General features: G+C 39.1%; 1 protein-coding gene across 1 annotated transcript in view; it reads left to right on the forward strand.

Moving 5' to 3' along the window:
• The window catches only part of KYNU (kynureninase), a 57,387-nt gene that overhangs the window by 16,740 nt on the left and 19,113 nt on the right, over positions 1-21,534 (forward strand). The window contains exons 4-10 of the mRNA XM_068408059.1: positions 427-509; positions 6,191-6,252; positions 7,627-7,698; positions 9,094-9,168; positions 10,501-10,647; positions 16,724-16,822; positions 17,598-17,671. Coding sequence (XP_068264160.1) covers positions 427-509; positions 6,191-6,252; positions 7,627-7,698; positions 9,094-9,168; positions 10,501-10,647; positions 16,724-16,822; positions 17,598-17,671 — 612 coding nt within the window. The remainder of the gene's footprint in view (positions 1-426; positions 510-6,190; positions 6,253-7,626; positions 7,699-9,093; positions 9,169-10,500; positions 10,648-16,723; positions 16,823-17,597; positions 17,672-21,534) is intronic.

Here is a 21,534-nt window from a genome sequence, read left to right on the forward strand (position 1 = left end):
TGCAGATGGAGTAACTCTGCAGGGTGATCTCTGCTCTCTGCGTAGTTTATGTGAGCTGGGTTAGCGGGGTGCCATCCTGCACAGAGCACCACCGTGCCCTTTCCTGGCGTACCTGCTCCTGGAGGCTTCCTGTACCCATGCAGAGACTTCTGGAGGGCTTGTGAAGAAGCTATCATCTCTAATTTTGAGGGATTTCTAGAGGAATTTTGAAGGGGCCAAAATGAGTAGTTTTCAAGCAATTGAAAACCTGTCAGAAACCAACAAACTAATGGCATTTGCTATGAGCTTTAATGGCACGACATAAGTACCGTGCTCAGCTTAGTGAGTCTCCTCCTCCAAATGTGGGATCTCCAAATCAAGTACGTTTCTTAGGACCAATCCAAAGGGAACAGCATATATTTTCATCGTTTGCCTCTTCCTTTTCAGAGGAGTTCATGGCCACTTTAATGGTCAGCGCCCATGGGCTTTGGCAGATGAGTGCATCCTGGACCTGATGGCTGAGCTGGTTGGTAGGTGTGAATTGCAGGGAAAATCTTTCTCTAGAAATGGAAACATATTTTTTCTTTTAAGATTGAAAGTCCTGACACTCTGTAACCAGAGTCTAGCTCCTTGCATTCTTTTGCTTTAAAGTAGTTTTTCTGACTGCCGTGTGCATGGACTAACACTTTATTTTAAAGCTGCGAGTGATTTAAGAGATGAATGTATGCAATAATATATGAGCATATGCATATCATGAAACTAATTACAGCAAAGGGTTTCTTGGAGCATCATAAACCACTTGGTCTAACACGTGAAGCCCTTTTAAAGGGCACTTGGCATTACAGATTCTCAGTCTCTCTCCTAGAAATAAACCAATGAACTTTCCCCTTTGAAAAATGATTTCTATCTAGACATTTTCTGCTTTTCCTTCTTTCCCTGCCACTAAATCCAGCCTCATATTTGAGAACTGCTTATGTCAATGAAGCAGATAATTGGGGCAGGACCTGCTATTTGTAAGTTCCCATTACCCTGCTGTACCCCTTGAGGCATCTGCCGTGCTGCAGGACCTTGGCAGTAAATGCATCTGGTTATTCTAGAGATTGAGAAGGAGCCCTGGAGACTTCTCCTGCTGAGTTTGCCAGACATGAAAGTAGTTGTCTGAGTCCAAATGCAAATTTCCTCTATCGCCTCTTACTCTAACCTGTGTGTAGTTGCTGAAATAATCTTTCACTGTGATTTCCTTCAGAGTTGTAACTGTCAGAAGGTGGAAGAGAAATGATCTTGTCAGGGTCCCTCACAGACCCTTTTTCTCCCCAACCCTTACAGCCCTTGTCAAGGCTAGGTTAGTAGATTTTAGTGAGATTTGGTCAGTATTTCAATTTAGCCCTTGAAGGCAACTGTCAATACTGACTGTCTGAACTGAATTATCATGTGTTCGTTTGTGCCTTCACTAAGGAAAAATATTACAGTTAAGTTGACCTACTGTAAGCTAGATATTGCCTCTTAATTTCTCCTCCAACAATAGACAAGTGTTCAATGAGAAAGTTTTATGGCTTTCTCCTTCAAGAGAAGCAAGTGGGGTCTGGACAGCTGGAAACAAGAGACATTAAGGAATGCTTCATGAGAGGTTTATTTATATATTTGTAAATAAACTCACTTGCTGACTTCTTCATGAAGTTTCCAAATTGATGAAGTACTGGACATTATTATTGGAGCAGAGCAAATATAAGAAAATATTGTTATAGTTTGTCTATCCATGAGGTAAGCACTAAAGACAACATAAATATCAGCATGGCTACACTGGGCATCACTGGGCTATGCAGAGCAATCCCATCTGCAGAAAGAAATAAAAACCAAAATGCAGATTGGTTGTTCTGATTTTGGAAGTTGCTACCATAGTGCCTGGTATTGCTCAGGAGGTTAAGAAATTGCTTTTCTTGCTTTCATTACATTCAAGGGCAAGTTCAGTACATTCATCTGTTAACTATCATAGAACATAAAAATGTAAAGGGTTAGAGGGTGTTGAAATGCTGAACGCAGCTGATTTAAGGATTTCTCTAGCTTGACTGATCCCTCCTGGCAAGTGGATCTTCTCGTTCTGGTAGGCTATAACTGGGAAGCTGTGGGCAGGTGGGGAAATGTGACCTGTCACACAACTAGAAAGGGCTTTTAAATTGGAAATGTTGAACTTAATTAACTGGAGGGTGGAGAATTTATCTTATGTCTTATGAGAGTGGGAGAATAGTCACACCTACCTACTTTCAGGCACTTAAATTAGTAAAGTAACAAGGTAGACCATTGATGCTCTTCACATAACCAAGAGAGAGAGCCAAGATCCCCCAACGGGCAGCTTGAAGCACCTAAACTATCATCCTCTGCATCGCCTTCTGTGAACGTTTACCACTGCTCTGCTTGCAAAACGTGGGCCCGCGTGAACTCCCCGCCGGGTGCCGGGGTAGGCTGAGCACAGACCTCCTGCCAGCGCCGGTGCTGGGATCAGCTTGGGCTCAGCTGTAGGTTAAGAGTCACTGCAGAATGCCAGGAGTCAGGCTGGGATTTTTTTTCCCTTAACCATCTGCCTTGCAGAGGCTGCCAGCTCACTGTGTATTATAATTGTTTAACTAAAAGTATTCTGGGTGTAAGGAGAGGGAAATGAGAGCTTTGCTTAAACTTCCCCTAATTTCTTATCAATCTCTCTGTTTTCTTTTCCAAACTCTGTATGACACTGGTGCTATTTCATCAGAATTACCAGACTACGCTGAATTAATTACAACTTTCTTCATTTTAAACATATATTTTGAAGATTTCTGTAAAAGAATTATTATGACTGAGGTCACCTTATCTTTAACTTACTTTTGTTTTTAAAATTCGTTGTTAGGAAGGGTTTCATAGTCCTGTTGTTTTCCTCAGCAATAAAAGGCATGTCAACATTACCAGTTTGGATTTTATTGTCTGGATTGTTTGGACTTTGTTTAATTGAACTATAAGATGTGCTTTGGGCTCAAATCTGGCCCTCAGGTTCACATGCAGGGTTTTATTCATATAATACCCTCATAGCTTTTTCCAGGACATAGGTGAGTGATTCTTAGAATGTAAATAAATTAATATTTCCCAAATAATGGATGCATTGTAATAAAATCTGATTTTTAAAATTATATGCAATAGTGAAAAGGCTAAGAGAATAAATGCTCTCTTCCAACGTGGTATTTACAATTAAGTACTGTTTTCCAGCAAGGTGTAATACTGAGTATGTATGAGCTGAGTGAATTCTGAGTTTCCTTTTTTAGTGAATTTAATGTAAGAACATAGAGTATTTCATCCTGTTTTTTATTCATTATTTAATATGTTGTGAGGGAGGAGGAATTGTCATTTCTCCCTTTAAGTAGTAGTAGTAAGTAAAAATTATTTGGTGAGATTTATTCAGGAATGGACTAAAGACTATAAAATATCTTTGTCCGTTTAGTGGTTTATAGTGCTATAACACCTTGCTTATTAAATGCAGTCACATTTTCTTGTTCAATGAAAGTTACAGTAGTAAATACATTGTGAAATGCAGAGTCAAGGTCAGTGGAGGCCAAAGCTTTTTTCCTATGCTCATGCCGAGTGGCATAACGCGGTGACGGTAATCTCTGCTTCTCCTACCAGACTTTATTAAAACATTCCAACCTTGGCAGGATCACCTTCTGATGGAACAAGATTAACTGTATGGCTGCTGCTGTACAATGTGCTCAGGCAGGTCTCTGTTGAGGGAAGACTGAATGCTGGGCAGATTTGTAGTGACTTTGAGTGATAAGGATTATTTGAAATAAGCAAACTATTTTCAGAATTGGGGCCTTTAGCCTTTTTTCAATCACTTTGCAAAATGCTTTTTACTTACTCTGGTGAGGATCAGGCTCCCACTGCAGTCACAGAGGAGAAGGATGGCAGTGTCTGCCTAATGCAATCATAATTGTCTCCAAAGTTGTACTTTGCAAATGCTGCTTCCTTTTATTAAGGAGGAGATTTATCAAGCAGAACATACAGGTTTTAGCCTGCCTTGGAGATACGGTATAAAGTTAGGAAATAAAGAAAGCAAACATAATTTTGTCTCCTGTGTGCTGGGTCTTTGAATATTGTAATAGGTTAATTGGATCATAGAAAGGTTGTTTTCTGAAACGCAGTGCAGGTTATAAAGGATAACAGTTTTCCAATGACACGGATGAGGTTGGTTTTGTGGGCATGAAATTCAATAATGGAAAGCTTTTAATAAATATATAATTTACGGAAGACCAGGACTTACATGACAAATGTAGTGTCATATTTAATTTGGGATGCTAGCATGCAGCTAAAAGTGATCTACAGATTAACCATTTGTTTTATACGGAAACGGTACAGCAGGCAGGCAGAGGATTGCTTGTGCAGAATTTGCTGTGAAAGCCACAGATTTCCTGGAAGGAGCAGAGGGAGAAATAAGAACAATACCATTTCTTGATGCTATCCCTTTTTTCCAGCCTCAAGAGTTCCATAGAAATATTAAGACTGCAAATAATACTGTTTTGAGCTGCAATCATTCTCTCTAGCTGTCTTCTGTATCTGCAATAGAACAGCCACAAGGTGACCTCTTCCAACAGCATGGAGCCTGCAGATGCAATGCTATCAGAGGGAAGAAAAGAAAGCAAAGCAGAGTCGTTTAAGTGAGGAAAAGAGCTTATTTTTCCTTTTGAAGAACTAGGTCCACTTATATTTCTTCCCACAAACTTGGTAATGTGACTGGTGTCTGGAGGAGTGAATCTATTCATGATATCTCTTTTTCCTCCTAGCTCATCTCCTGGACAGGTCCTCTGGAGTCACTGACAGCTCTTGACAGATCTTTCTGTGCAATACTACAGATTTCAGTAACACAAAAAAGGATCACTGAATATCTCAATCAGAATGGTTCTTGGCTTTTTTTTGGTGGCGGAAACCGAGGCCTGCCTGGCAAGGATTTATGAATAAGCCTTTCCTAATTATAGATTTCCATGTTCTTGGGCTGTATTTGCTTGTATTGAGTTCAACTCATGCTTGTGTCTTTTACCCAGGCTGGCAAAGTGATAACTCAATGAACCTAAACTCTGTGGGGCATGGTGGGAGTGTCTCAGTGCTCTTGCTGCCTTTTCTCTGTGTTGGTTGGGACTTTCTGTGCCCTCCAAGGCAGGGATAGGATTTACCTCTCCATTTCTTGTGGCTCCCCTTACCCTTTTTACCCCAACATCATGTTTTCCCTTCCTTTTTATTGATGTCAAGGGTGGCTGTTGCCCTGCCTGCCTGCTTACACTTGTCTTCATCCCTCCCTGTCTGCAACCTCTTTCCACCTTCTGCGAGCTCCACTTCTGGGGTGATGACCAGGGCAAGGTTCATGAGCCCATCTTCCAGACGAAGAAGACTCTCAAAGCACTGATTTGTGTCAAGGGTGAATTACTGCTTTTCAACAACAGACATCAGGCAAAACAGAAGGAAACAGGAATTGATTTTTCTCCATATCTCAGTGGCGCCCTGCTCAACACGCAGTCCTTTGTCCTGCCTAAAACCTTTCATCAGCAGTTGATAAGGGTTTGAGAATTTGTTACTAAATACTTAGTAATAACAATTAATTACTCCATTAGCTCTGCTCATGATTAGCTGTAGCCAAAAGGCATCTCTTATTAGCCTCCTTGGAGCTATGTTAGTATGGCTTCTTGCTATGGTGCTACATTAATAATGGTCTGTTATATGCAATAGGCAAACTTTGCTTGTTTTTTTTTTACTAGTGATGAGATATAGCTTGACATTACAGTAACCACTTACGATAGATGATTGTCTCAATATGTTTTCTGACTTGTTTTACCATATAAACTTATGACAAAAATAAGCCTGCAAGTCTTGCTTTACTTATAGTCTTTGACCTGATTTTTGTCTGAGGTATTAATGATAATAAATCCACTAGTGGTTTGCTGGGAAATGGAAATACTTCATTGTTTTTTGTTTTCTGTGTCTGACCTGAAAAAATAAATATTTTCCTGTCAGTGTGGTGTAGTGAGTCAGACAAGAAATCTTTTTACTTTGCTGTGATGACACCTCAAACATTTGTTTACTTTCCAGTCTTTAGAGAGACATTGACTGAAAACACACTTTTGCTTTCTCAACACTCTACTAGATATCTCTGAAACTCTAAAGAGAACTCCTAACCAGATTTTTTTTATTATTATTATTTCAGGGGCCCAAAGACATGAAGTAGCCTTAATGAATGGGCTAACTGTTAATTTGCATCTCCAGATGGTATGTCTTTATGATGTTTATTTGATGCTGTGTTGACAAGTATTTTTCCCCTTTCTTTGTGAATGTAAGCAAAGTGTTTTCTGAAGACCTCAAAGACAAGCACTGGATGAAAACCTAACTTTTCTTAAGCCTTGGAAGTGATATCCTGAGTGATACTTTGGCTTGTGCAAGACCTGGCTCCACTCAATATTAAGCAGAAAATCTGGACAGAGAAATATTTTCAAGGACTTTCTAGGGAAAGTTTGAGCTGTTCTTGCATGTGCTGCATGTCAGTCCTCAGAGGGGAGACCTTATTTAAGAAACATTTCCAAATAACTTCTCAACTTTGAATTTCACACCAAATTTCAAAGTTTAAGAAACAAGAGCTCAACTGTGAGCAAGACAAAGCTATAATTTCAGTCAAACTTAAATGCAGTTGCATACAAGAGGTAGTATTTTGAGTTATGCTGTCTTATATACCCCTAAAATGTGGTAAAGAATCTGATTTTGATTTTTAGTACATAGTGGCCATAAATGTGGTTTCCTTATGTGCAGGTCTCTCTGTGGTTACATACTGCCTGATTCTCTAGTATTTACAAAAATTTAGTTCAACTTGAACAAAAATGTAAAGCTTCATTTTGTGTGGTTCACACAAGAAGTTTTATCACTCAGATCTGCTCCTCTGTAACATGTCTCTGACCTTCATTAAATTAAGAAACCTGAAGCAGGGAAGGATGGTGCTAAGTACAAGTCAATTAGGTGCAATGCAGCCAGACTTGTGCCAAACTGCTCGGATACACAGCCCATGTTGAGCTCTGTGTAACCGCTGCTACTATGAGCAGGAGGGGCTTGTAAGTCTTCTCCTATTCCCCTCAACATGGTGGCAAGCCCAACTTGCCTCCACGCACGGAGCTGATAAGGAAAGGCCATTCACCTAAATGTGCTGAGATGAGGTCTTTGCACAAGGCTTAGTCCTTTGGTCAGGCTTGTTTCAGAGGAGGGGATGATTTAATAACTAATGTTTTAGGGTAGGAATGGAAATCCAATCCCTTTGCACTGTTTGCTACTCTTCAGCTGCTGCTTTTGCTTGTGGGATGGAGCTGGGTGAAATCCCAGCTTCCCTGGCCACAGTCAAAGCTTTGCCATTGATTTCTGTAAGAGCACGTATTCACTGCTGGCTTTTTGTGGCCTTTGTTATGGATATATTAAATACAGTATTACAACACTTTGATAAATGTTATACGGACAAAGAAATATTTGTAATTTCTGGGGGATTCTCTGTAGTCTGCATGACAGTAAAGCAGTCTTTATTAAGTTATATACTGTGAGCATCTCTCTCATCTCTGCTTAGATACATTTCAACATATCTTTTTGGGGTTTTTTTGTTCTTAACAGCTATCTTTCTTTAAGCCTACTCCAAGACGCTATAAAATTCTTCTAGAAGCCAGAGCCTTTCCCTCTGACCATGTAAGAAATTAATATTTCACCATATTTGTATTATTAATCATATTTTTCCAAAGAATATCAGTGGTCTGATTTGAATATTTATTAGCTCATCTTGTCCAAGTAACATTACAATAAAAAAAATCTGTCAGAAGCTTTTGAGCTCAGCATATTTTACAGATCGTAGCTTTATTCCTTTTGTTCAAATAAAAAATGTTATAAGAAGAAAAGATTGAATGGGTACATTGATTTATTAGTCTTTTTAAAGACATTGAGCAAACTACTGGCCTAAATCAACTGAAGCTGTAAATGTTTTATTAATTCTTGTTGCTGTTTTACTTTATGAAACCAAATCAATACAAACTCACAACATTAACACTTATATATCCCCAGACAGAGATGGAAATGTTTGTTCTTAGCACTTTAGATTACTAGTTCAAACATAATTCGTCTGCTATAAAATAGAAGACAATAGCCCGTGCATCATGGCTTAGAGCAAATTAATCTTTGGGTTTGTGGCCCACTGCTACTTTATCATCAACTCCATAAACTCATGGAAATTGATCACAATTTTGATCTCTAAGGTGCGATAAAAATAATTCAAGCTACTAACAGGTTTATTTGTAATGAAGATGGCAGCACGGATGTGTATAAAACTCAAATTACCTTTATTCCAAGTAATGTTCATACTAATCCCACGTTTGTTCCAGACATGCTTGTACATTTGGACTACAGCTGCTTAAATTTCTATGGCACTTCAGTAATTACCTGTGCAACTGACCTCACTTCAGTTCCTGTCATGTAATTTTAAACAATTTTATAGTATTATTTGATGATTTTTATGCTTTCTCTAGAATCATTATTTATTGATAAAATCAGTGGGTGGGATTTTCAAAATAGCTTGAGAGTTTAGAGCTCTCATTTCCTCCCAGCTGTGCAACAAATCTAAGATGCGAGAATGGCATGGGACAGCATCTATGTGCTGGCCAAAACCCATTTGCATCGACAGCAGTGGGTATGTGACAGCATGGGATTTAACATGTGCTACCAAGCAAAGTGGGTACCCAGGGCCCCTGGAGAGGCGATGTTTAGTCTTCTCTGTGGCTGTTATCTGTGCAGGCTTTGCTTGCTGGAATCTGGTAAAGCACATCCTTCACCACATTTCCACCATCATCCTGCTCCATGAACTTATTTAAGCTTTGACTTTATCCTTTCTGTCTGATACGAATTAAATTCCAATCTTTTTCAAATGAAAGGAAATCTAGAAAGTTTTCAGTGGAGTTTGGATTAGGCTTTCAAGTGTTATTTCTAGTGAAAGGTAGGCATCTGAATCCTTTTTCTGAAGTTCTGATGTGTTTTTCTTTTAGTTGTTTTATGATGTAATTGTGCTAACATGTTCTGCATGGAAATCTCTTCCAGTATGCTGTTGAGTCCCAGCTTCAACTTCATGGACTTGATGTGGAGAAATCTATGCTCATGATGCAACCACAGGAGGTTGGTGAGAAATATGTTAGTTCTGCTTGCTATTGCTAAGGGCAGAAGCATGTTTCATAGGAGAGTAGTCATCCATTCTTGAATATTGTAGTGTCTGCCTGCAGAAGTTATGATCTATTTCTACTAATAGTTTTATGTAAAATTTATGAATCGTGTATTCTGTTTCTGTGTATATTTTTTGGTATTAGAACCCATTATATAATTGTCTGGTTCAACTAGTGCATTTGCCTTTATAGAACAAAAAAAGTTATTCTCCCTGTTTTTCCTCTTTGCAAAACCTGATAGCATCCTGAGAGAACTGCAAAATACAGTAGCTCATTGAGAAACCCCAGTGTCCTTTTAATGTCCTAAGGTAAAAGATTGCCATAACATGAACAAGAGCAGTCTGTGTATCAGCACAGACTAAGGGAAAGGTCTGCTTTGAGTAATATGCAATTCAGATTAATTTGAAAGAGTGCTTTGCTTCACTTTTGTAGTATTAAGAACTTTGCCACCTAACTGTAAACTGATGGTGACCTTTCGCTTCTGAAATCTGAGTCATCCTGTGGGTAAAGAGCTCACTCCTGAACACTTGATAGATTTGCAAAGATTGTTGAAATAATAACAGTTGCAATTCAACAATCTTGCCCAAGCTCTTTTCTGTACCAAGCCTAGTTTAATTCTATGTATTCACTGCCTAATTGATCCCCAGGTGGTGGTATGTTTTACGTGATCCCTTGCTAGGAAGATGGGAGGAGGATGGGGCAGTAATTTTCCTATAAAAAAAATCAAGAATGAGGTGGTTTTTTTTTTTGTTGTTGAAATTCCTCTGTATTTAATGACCCCAAGTTTGGAAATTTTTGTACTTTTGATTATGTGAAACTTATCTTTTTTTTTAATTATAATTATGTCTGGTTTATAATAGCTTCCTGTGGGATATGAAGTTTATCAGAACAGAGTGAAACTGATAGACAACTTTCAAGTCTTGTGGATGTCAGAAATTTCAGATGCCTCATACAAATCATGCTGTTTGCACCAGGATTTTTTTTTACTGTAAATTAAAACTATCTGAAATATTAAGAGTATGAAGCATGCTAGAATATGAAGTGAATAGACTTTTTATAACTGATACCTTCAAGATAAGTTTGCTAATGATTTTTTTTTTTTGTGGTAACTTACTCATAGGCTACTTCATAGCACTACCTTTGTATATCATTACCATGTTAAGGATTTGCTTTTGATCTCCTTATGCAAGCAGCACAGCTCATGGTAAAATATAGATTATGAAATAAGAAATGACAGTTTCATTACTGCCAGAGTTGATGTAAAATGTGTGCTTTAACTTTGTTTTAGGGGGAGGAGACCTTGAGGACTGAAGATATCCTTGCTGTAATTGAGAAGGAAGGGGACTCTATTGCTGTCATTCTGTTCAGTGGGGTGCAGTACTACACGGGACAGCTGTTTGACATCCCTAGAATAACAAAGGCTGGCCAAGAAAAGGTAGGATTGCTCCAGACCCGTCCTTTTAACACCAATTTTAGATTAATTTTCCCTGTGAAATATTTTTAATTTCTACTTTTTATGGTGTAAAACAGAGCACGTGGAAACATGTGGGACTGATAAAAGGTAAAAGCACTCGGTGCCGAGATCCTTTGTGGGCTGTGGGCTGTATGAAGAAATAGCCCTGCGAGAGCAATCTTGCAGGTGTGACTTAAACTATATGGAGAGATAATTCATGACTATTAACTTCTACAGGGCTTTTATTAAGGATAGAATTTTAAGCGGCTCAATGGAGAAGGAGGAGGAAGTAATCACAGCTCTACTCTCTCTTTAAAAGTTAGTTTGCATTAGATTTCTGCTTTTTTGGCAGACTTTCATGATTTTCCTCCTTTCCCGCAGCCACGCTGTGGCAGTTTTTGCCCCTAGTGAGCAGGGAGGTGAGCTCCCCATGGAGCCAGCAGTGTTCAGACTCAGCTGATCAGTTTTCCGGAGACAGGCACAACATGGGGCACATCAACGTCACAAGACAACTGTGTTTTAGTGATGACTCAGCCTTTGGAGCTTGCAGGCAGTGTGCTCTGTGGACATAGCTGTAAAACTTCTTTAACCATCTAAATTGCCTCAGGAATCCAGGAGAAAATAGTTTTTAATTAAGTCTTCTCATCAACAGGAGGTCACACGACTTTCCGTAGGGGCAGTCTTTTACTGGATGTACCTTATATAAGATTAAACCACTCAAGGATAAACTTATTTAGTATCACTGCATTTTGGCAAACCAGCTAACTATTTATATTGGATGTTTTAACTCTCTGGAGAGATTCCTGGCTCACATCAGGCTATACATCTTCTGTTGCTGTAGGTTTGGCAGTGGAAATTTTTCTGGAGGTCAGGGAGTAAGTTATGCTGCTGGAAAGTGATGGTAAAGTCTCCCCTGGGAGAGCACAGCAGGTGTGAGAGCTAGTGCAGGGCCCAGGGGATATAAAAGGGGAATGTTCTCACTGAGCAACATCTGGTGACAAAATTGGTCCTGAACATAGTACAAAACAAGACCGACTTCTGACACGGGTGCAGAAAGCCAAGGAAGACAGAAACACGGGGAGGCAGCTGCAGGGGAAAACAGGTCTGCGTGTTAGCTCCATATAGCTCTAAAAGCAACACTTTCGTGGTGCCTTCCTTGAGGGTCTTCCAGCACCTTGCTGACCACAAATAATCAAAAAGTTTGAAGGGGGAAGATGGGTTATTAATAGGACGATGCCACCCACTGCTCTGCTTGCTCTCACTCCTGGTGGCAGCAAAGCTTTCGTTCAGTCGCCAATGCCTACGTGCCTACAGTGTTTCTTCCCTGAAATCTGCTCTGTGATGTGTCTGAAAGGTGTCTGAGAGAGAAATCTTTCTTCTCTACTGTAAACATGAACAACCTAGGAAAAGCCTATCACTTTACTGCCAGAGTTGGTGTGCTCTGGACAGTGGGCCAGATGCTTGGATGAGTGGAAGTGATGCACTTTCACTGAAAGCTATAAACTACCCCAAAGTGGCTGAGAACCTGTGTTCTGGGAAAAGTAGTTGCTGATAGTTCATTATATGGAGCGAAAATGGATTTGATATTTATGTTATCTGAGGAGATAACTAGGACTTGGTGAAGAGAGTTTAAAATTTCTATAAGGCAGTGCAATAATGATATTAACTTGGGTGTATGTGCTTCCATGTGGTGGATATACACAAAAACACTGCACACTTTTACAGAGATTGTATTGTGTTACTGAAGAGGAGAGCAATTTCTGACAGCAGTTCAGTACTCCAGCAGGCACAGATAGATGTCAAAGGCCTGTTTCTGCCTGTGTGCCTGTTAGAAATGCCATAACTTAGAAATGAATCTCTTCTTCCAGAAATCTTTCAAAAGAAAGAAAGGAAAAAAAAATAATTACCAGTCTCTTTGTGTTTAGAGTACGTAGGACTGGGATTCAGCTCGATTAATGACCTCAAGTGTCATTAGTGTATTTTTTTAAAGAAAGTAATTCAGCCTGATGATCTGCTTGCGTACCTGTAAGGCTTGAAAAGCATGAGCCAGCCCTGTTTTTGTTTCCCTACTATCAAATACACTCAGCTCAATGTCCTCATGGATTCTGTCCCCTGGGTAGAGTGATGTTTATATGTTTATACAAAACCACTATGTAACATACTGTTACACCACACTTAAACAACTGCATATGGCAAATATTTGCTTGAACAGCTACGAAATCAGCGATTCATGAAGAGTTTGCTGTCTTAATATTGGTAAGAGGCAGTCCTGTATCCTGCTGCTTCTCTTGGTTACCAAAAAGACCAAAATGTTGGATCTTCAAAAGGAATTAGCTCCTCTTCTGCGTTCCCAGATCAGAGCTGATGTTAGGAGCTGCTGTTGGGTTAGAGGAGAACAAGAAAGCAACTGCTGAACCAGAGCCATTAGCTTCTGTGTAATGTGTATGGGAATAATTTCTTTTTGGTGGCATCCAACCAGTCCCTGTCCCCAGGCTGACAAGCTTTCAGGACAGTAAGTGCATGGACTTAAAGACCATATCTCCTTCAAGAGCTTCTGGACCTGATGAAACCAGGATTGTCTTGTATATTATCAAAGAAAGGCTAGAAGTTCTTTAAAATGTATGTTGAAAGAGGATAATCCTGAGAAGCCATGTTGATAGCAAAAATGCAAGGCTCCCCTTCCTGGTGATGAAGGGTGGTGAACGACTCGATGCTCCTGAACAGAAAATAGACTGGAGAGAGCTGACAAGCAAGAGAGTCAGAAGGGGAAAATACAAGGTGAAAATGTCATTTGAGAAGAGAAGGGAAAAAATCACTTGTCAGCTGGTATAACAGAGAGGAGAGTCCTACACAGATGGTCTTAATAATTCTTTTAATGTACTATTGAAAAAAAATCCTGCAGTGTTTTGCCCTATCAGGGCTTGGCTAGAGATTTGAGCTGCAAGCTCTGGAGGTCTGGAAAATGTCCTAGGATTCTTGAGGTCAATCATTTATGAATTACATTACTGATTTCCTTCTACATTTTTTAAGCCAATTTCCTAAGTTCTCTACGTATGTTAAGATTTCTCCCAGAGTGAAAGCTCTGCACATAGACAGCTTCATTAAGTCATTAAATATTAAATGAACTAAATTAAGCTTGAAAAATTACCTCAGGCTATTTTTCCATCTTAGGTCTCTCAGATAAATCAAAATTACTACGTATTTTGCAAGAGACTCATCAGCAGGCTGAAGAGGATGTAACAGTTTTCCTTGTTTCATACTTTTGAGGTTGCTCTAGAGGATGGAGGGGGTTGAGTTGTTTTATTCTTCTACAAGTGAAGAAATGCCTGACTTTTAGGAGCCTCTAGCTTTCATTTCTTAAGTTATTTTGTACTTTCCACTGACTCTGTACTGTATGTAAAGTATTTTAATCTCTTGAGTCCCAGTAGGAAGAGCTTTAAGATCCTTCATATTAATTTCTTTTCCTGTCTCTCTTTCTGAATGTCCCAGCTTTGCTGGTGTGAAGCAGTCATTTCTCTCCCTCTCTCCAAATGTCATTGCCCATGCTGAGTTGTTACCTGCTGGTTATCAGCAGCTACCCAGACACTTTGCAGAAATGACTTTTAGATGTTAGAATAAAACGGAAGAGGCAGGGGAGAGCATGTGTCCTCTTCTCTGCCCAGAGCAGATGGAGAGCTCTGTTTTCCCCCTAGTCTGGGGAAGCGACGTTCCCACGCATTATCATTCTGCGTGGCTTATGAAGGGAGAGCAGTTTCAGTTTGTTTTACTTTTTCCCATGCAATCTGTGTGGCTAAACATTTGCTGTTTGTGCGACTCGAGTGTCAGACGCCTCCCCTGGGAAAGCAAACCAGCACCACCCGTCTTGCAGATGACGACTTGAACAAAATGGTACGAGTGGGTGTTTCCGAGGTGATGCAGGAAACCTGCCAGCATTGAACCCAGATTCTCAGGCTACACCTCGTTAGTAAGTTTAATAGTGCGCAGTAAGATTTACCAACCAATTTCAAAGCATTGAGGAGCAGTTAAAGCAGTTCAGGAAGATGACCCATGGGTGGCATGTCGGTGGCTGTCCTGTTTGTGGGCGATGAGCCCACGGTGTGGGTGCAAGCTGATCTATTCCAGCCAGTGCCAGTGCCCAGGGAAGTTTGTGCGTGTTGAGGTTACAGGTATAGATACGGCTAGGGAGCCTTGCTATACACTATCATGACTGTGAGGGTATCCAACCTGCTGGTGTCCTAAGGAGTCTTGTCCTACCTTCCATCTACTGTCTTTTCCTAACTTGTCGTCTTGTGCTTGAATGTATTTGTTTATAGAGTTTATCACTTACCAACAGGGAAAGAACAACTGATTTTAACACATGCTTACCATAGAATTAAATTTCTTACAGGTTTCTTTTCCATGAGCAACTACCATTTTTTTAGTTTTTGTTTTAATTTTGTTAACGTATTGCTAGACACATACGTTCTGCAAGACTCAGCATATCGTGTTATTCCTGGTTCCTACTACAACCAACGAATCTCTCATAGCAGTTCTTCAAAAAAGTTTGTGTGGGATGTATGTACGAAGGGATACCTGTAAATGTTGAAATCCAGACAACCGAAGTTTTGAAGTTAATGCCTTAAAACCCTATGAAAACTTTCCTGTTCAATAGCAGGTTTGCTTTAGTTTGCTGTAGCTTATTTCTCTGAACCAGGGCCATTTTATCTCTGAATGAGAGTGTTCCCATGGGCATTCAGTGTGCTTCAGCTTCTCTGCATTAGCTTCACCATTTCAGTTGATTTGTCTTAACTCACTTCTGAGTGTCCCTGTGAAGACAAGCCACCAACGATGTGACGGCTAGACTGTTTATTGGAACTTTGGTTCGGTTTAAGAGCAAACGTTCAGATTGTGCAAATGAGTTTTCTTCCCATCATTTTGGGGCAACTTCTCAGGCTGATAACTTCACTAATGCCTCCATTAGAATTAGTGTGTCACACCTTCTTAAAATGCTGCTTCATTCAAATTGTTATCTAGTTTATACAGAAAATTAAATATACAAAAGTACCATTTAAATAATTTAGCTAAGGCTCTCTTTGTGCAAGGAACAGCAAGAGACTCCTAAAAAAATCCTTTGTTTTATTATTGGACGTTGATTTTTCTGAAGCCTCTGCTCTCTCTCTTATTCCTACTGTGCTGCTTGCAAGCAGGCTGCTTGTGTTTTAAAAGCAAAATGCAAAATAGCACTTAATCTGTAGTCCAGGCAGAAAAGGCAGTTTTATTTCGCTGCACTTAAATAAAGAGCAAAGCTTGGAAGAACTTTTTAGTTTAAAAATGCTGCCATCCTGTGGCTATTTTGTGTGTAAAACTGCTACTTTTTGATCTATACGTCTGTGGTCCTTAGATGTTTGTGGGGTTTTTTTGGGGGTTTTTTTTGTGTTTTTTTTGTTTTCCCCCGTGCCCTATGCAAATTCTGGTTATGACAAATACAGCACTTTTCAGAGATATGCCAGAACGCTTTTGTAACTTTTTAGGGACAAATACAAAAGTCCTTAAAGATCGACCTGTTGCATAGACTGTTACCTCACCCATTTGGAGTCCCAAAGAGCAAGATCCCTATAGCTTAAATATCAGGGAGACCTTAAGTATAAGTATATAGTGGAATGTAATTATTCACGAGTGACTGGCATCATTATGTACACCACTATTTTGTCTCTGCCTAGAGCTTGTCATGCCATGCAACCGTTTGAAATTATGCAGTCGTTCTGAATACTTATTTCAAGTGACTCTACAGCATGAAAAAAGTCTTAGGGAAAAAAAAAACACACCAAAAAACCCCCTAAACCACAGAAAAAACTAAACCATATTCAAGCGTCCTTGAAGACAAGCTCACAAACAATTCACGATTTCTACGTATATCTGTGGTATAGAAAACATGTTTCTAGTAATAACCCAAAACAGATGGGCCTTGCTAGCATGCCAATATAGAGAACACGTAAAGCTCTAAAGGTGTTTTTTTCAAAATAATTTTATAGTGATGCTTATCTTGATAAGTAGTATATTAATTACCTCTTTCCTGCAGGGTTGCTTTGTTGGATTTGACCTGGCTCATGCTGTTGGGAATGTCGAGCTTCATTTGCATGACTGGGGAGTAGATTTTGCCTGCTGGTGCTCCTACAAGGTAAAATAGATTCATTATTTGAGACTATTTTCCATAATGTCACTTACATGATGGGTCAGCAAACAGGTCAGATGAATGAGAACTGTACCTGAACTGTTGATCAAGTCTTGGCTGAATCTTTGAACCAGCCACAACGAGGAGATGGACACTGACTTTAGTGGTGGCTTTGTTATGAGAGGTTCCAAAAGATAATAGTGGCAATGATCTGCAAGGTCTTGGGGATGTGAGATGGATGCTAAGGTGGTTAAACATCTGCTCTGAAGCACACTCTGCTCTGTGATCACAGTATCAGAGGCTTTTCTCATTTCCCACACTCAGAAGGTCTTGCAGCTATTGGATTTTCTTAAGTGGTCCCTAAATAAGAGAATATTCTTGCCTAAACTTAAATAATTTCAGATCATAGAACAAGGTATCTTCAATTCCTTTGACTTCTCTTGAGATTAAGAACTGACAGATATATTTGGATGGATTGTTTGATGACTTTGCTATATGTATTATGACATGAGACTGTTTCAGACGTACTTCAATTTTCTAGCCTTTTGTCTGTTACATTTCAAATATCATATGTAAGCCAAGAAAGACAATTTTAGAACTAATCTGAAAAAATATATCTGCTTTTACCTACATCAGCACTTTGAGACGAATGCTAAGATCTACAGTTAGAAACTACTAGAAATGTTAAAATCGGTCTGTTCTGTAGAGCAGGGTGAGGGAAGAAAAGCTATACTTTGCAAATAATGAGCATGACACGTACATGTTGATTTATTCTTTGCAGTATTTAAATTCTGGAGCAGGAGGCCTCGCTGGTGCCTACATTCATGAGAAGCATTCCCAGAGTATTAAACCAGCGTAAGTATATTTCTATACCCAAATAAAAGGTGCTGTGAAGTTTAAAAGGGAAAATATCTTCCCTTTGAGTTGAGATCTGAAAGTGAGAAACAGTATAGATTCCTAGTCATAGACTATGAATATGCGTATCTATGTATAGATGCAGAAGAAATTCCCTGCTTCAAAAAAAACCTCATTAGGTTAATATTTGTTACTGACTTATTGCATTAATTAAAAGGGCATTACAAGTTTAGATAATTTGGTTATATGACTTTGTTACCTCAGATGGGTTGTTCTATGTTAATTTTAGTAAATTTTGAAATTGTTAATGTATATTCTCACATCTTAAATGCATTTCCTCCTTGAAGTCTGCTATCAGTTCTAAACTAAATTAATCATAAAAGAGAATGCTTATAATATTAAAACCAAGTAACCTAAAGTGTGCATATGAGACTGTTTAATGTAAAGAGAATATTTAACATCTTCCTTGAAAAAAGGATTTTTTAAAATCATTGAAGTCTTTGGTTGGTGAACAAAATCAAAGCCAATTTCAACTCTGTGTCTAATAGCTCTTTAATACTGGCATGTTTTCATTAAAATTATATTCACTGGTAAAGCTAGGAAGCATTACATAGAGATCTGTGTTCTCAAAGACTGTATGATCCATGAAAAGCTGTGCTATCAACTGAGGTTAGATGCATTAAAAAAAAATACCTGTTATTTAAAAGATTATATGACTGTACTCTATGTATGTATATTAGGAACAGTAAGAGCAATACTTTTAATGCACTGATAAATGTAAACATTTCATTCTGGCTATAATACTTGGAGAAATTGCTGGCACTTTTATTTTAGCTCGAAGAAGGCAAACTAAATCAGGTTTCAGAGAGAAATAATATTATAATAAGAAGCTTCACTTCACTGTGTGCTTGTTTCAGACTGTCTAGACTCTCAGGAGATAACAAAACAACGCTGATAAGTCCTTCTCAGCCACCCATAACAGAAAACTCATTAGGATGACATATGACCTGTTGTGAGCTGATTCGATCCTCCCATGTGAACACTGGCAAAATACTCTGAATGTCTGGATGCTTCTTCTGGAAAGTTTTTTTCTTCTTCCCCGTTAGCCAGGTCCAGGCATTGCTCTCATGGCCAAATCTCTGGCTCCTAGTTGTGGGGAGATGGGAAGATGCTGAACAGTGAAAAAATGTGGGCCAGCTAGAAATCACAGAACAGCAATAGGAGGAACAAATAAAATCTCAAGGACTTTGAGTCTTTTTTTCCTCCGTGACGAAATTTTGAAACTTCTGTGAGGGTACTAGCTTGGTATTGTAGGTAAGAGCTTAAATTAGTTTTTTCTGAACCAGCTTCTTCATACATAGTCATTAACTTGTGTACTGAATCTGGATACTGAATGTCTTCAATACAATTGCCTATATGAAATAGGTTTTTCAGCCTATTTGAGGATATAATTCCAAACTTCCTGCACAGACCCTTTGCATTACTTAATCATAGTTATTTTGTATTTCCTGAGATTTCATAATCACTCATCAAATTGTTTGTAGTTAATATGCCCCGGTTGCATTACTTTTCTTTCTTTTCTGCATCAACCAGACATTTCAGGTCTCCAAATAAGGCAGTGAGACAAAGGAAAATTTGTCTATGTCAAAGTATTCAATTTTATAGCTGATTTAAATGCAGAGCAATTTGCTGTGTGTTGTACAATCAAATAGAGTGGAATTTAACTGCTCTGGAAGTTGCAGGTTTTATGTTGCATCTAAAAAGGCTGCGGTTGTCATCTGAACCAAGGATGACACCCAGTGGCCGCACACCTGCTGCCAAAAGCAGAAGCACCAAACACTGGTTTCTTTGCATCTCAGCCCACACATAAGTGGGTAATTAAATTCCAATCCACCTGATATCCTTTTGTCATTTAAACTGTCTGAAATACTGTTTTCAACTCACAGTAGGTATTATGCAAGTCACTTTACCCACCTATAAAGATTTCTTTAACTTGCCTCATCCTTCATATTTTCTGCAAGCTATTGACTAGGTAGTTATTTTTATATCAAAATAGTATATTGTATTTTAATATAAAAACTGTATGTTCTGACCATAATTCAGAGAGGCAGACCCAGAACCATTTTCCAGGTGCCTTTGCCTCTTCCTGACTGAGGCTGAGGCAAAGAGGACTTAGGTACTTACTGAAAATTATAAACAGCTCAATCCAAAATTTTAATTTAAAACCCTCAAGACCAGCTACTGCCCATCATCAAAGGCATTTAGGTATTTTGTTTTAACTCTCCTTAATTTTGTGAGTATGCTTTTGTCCATGCCCAGAGTCTTGCAAATAAGAGCAGTGTAAGCAAACAGGCGCTCGCATTGTAGCTCTGCACAGTTCCAGAAACGGGGTTCCCCTCTAGCTGCTCCCCACGGGTGCTGCTCCATCCATAGCCTACCCCCTAGACAGCCAAACACTTATTTGCTGCGGCTTTCTTTTAAAATGCAACTTGAGAAAGAGTTATTAATTTATTTAATAGCCTTACCACCAGCAGCTGGGGCCATGCTGAAACTGTTTTCTGATTTGGCTTTGCAGATGAAGGTTGTGGCAGCCTAACTCCAAACCTATGCAACCCAAAACCGGTGTTATTCAGTAATACCACTTCATATCCCAGCAGACAAAAGGCAACACCAATCCCATTCCTCTTCTTTATGGATAGGCAAGCTTCCCACAAGAGTTTTAAAAGTTAGTAGCTCACCAACTTGGAAAACGATTTATTCCTAAGAGCAAGGTTTGATCCTGGCTGGCAGATGGAGGCTATGAACAATACACTGATACATCCCCTTCTTGTTTTGTGTCACTGCAAACACCATCCTGCCCTCCCTGGCTTACCTAGGTACAGTTCTCTAATTCACTGCAAGGGCCATGGGTCTGAAAGTTACATGTTGTAACCATCCTAATTAACATCTGTACCCAAGTATGATGGGTAGTCCTTTGCTAGTCCCCTATCTTTCCTCCTAGAGCAGTAAAACTGAATCCATGTGACATATATGGGTCCAATATATCCCTGTTTTCTCATGATCTCACCTCCTTTGAAGTCTCTTTTAATACTTGAATAGCTTTTTTAATACCTGCTCTATATATCACAACGCAATATATTCTTGGCTAATTGTGGTAGAGTGATTTCTTTATGGGAAGGTTTCAAATAAAAAAAAAAGATCTGGACAGAGCAGAGCTATGAAACACTACTGAAGCTGTTTGGTCAGTGCAGGCTGATCCTGTGCCACTAAGTTTCCACATAAATGCAGTCATGTTATGGAGAGGAGGTTTCCAAGACAGAGAGCGTGCTAAGGTGACCTACTAATACTGAAATTTTGCTTGATTAGCTTTTTGGGCTCCAGAAAAGTTTTGTTTTTTTTTTTTTTTCTTTTTTCTTCCCCCATTTCTTAATTTCTCCATTTATATAAAGAAGGATAACTAAAATCTACCAAGCAAGTTAGCTATAATGAAATGTGAATGTTTGTGAGCACCTGAAATAGAAGGTACAGGAAAAGTTAGGTGTTCACAGCAGAGTATCTGCAGACCCTCTTTGCCCAGTAACTTTGTCTTGGAAGAGGTTGCTCAACCCCTTCTAGGACTGGTAGCTCCAGCTGAGTTTTTCTTTACTTACTTTCTTGATCTATGAGGAGATATCACATTATTCCTCTTTGAATTAAAGCCTCATAATCCCCAAACTAAATAGCTGAAGCTTCTGCAAAACTGCTGAAAATAATGTGTCTTTGGAGCAACATGAGATGGGAGCAAAGGACAATCATAAAAAAATTGGGAAGGTTGTTTTACATCTACTGTATCAGAAAGAACTAAAGCTGCTCTTGTTTAAAAA

Source organism: Nyctibius grandis, chromosome 9, assembly GCF_013368605.1.
Source record: "Nyctibius grandis isolate bNycGra1 chromosome 9, bNycGra1.pri, whole genome shotgun sequence".
Classification (NCBI taxonomy): Eukaryota; Metazoa; Chordata; class Aves; order Nyctibiiformes; family Nyctibiidae; genus Nyctibius; species Nyctibius grandis.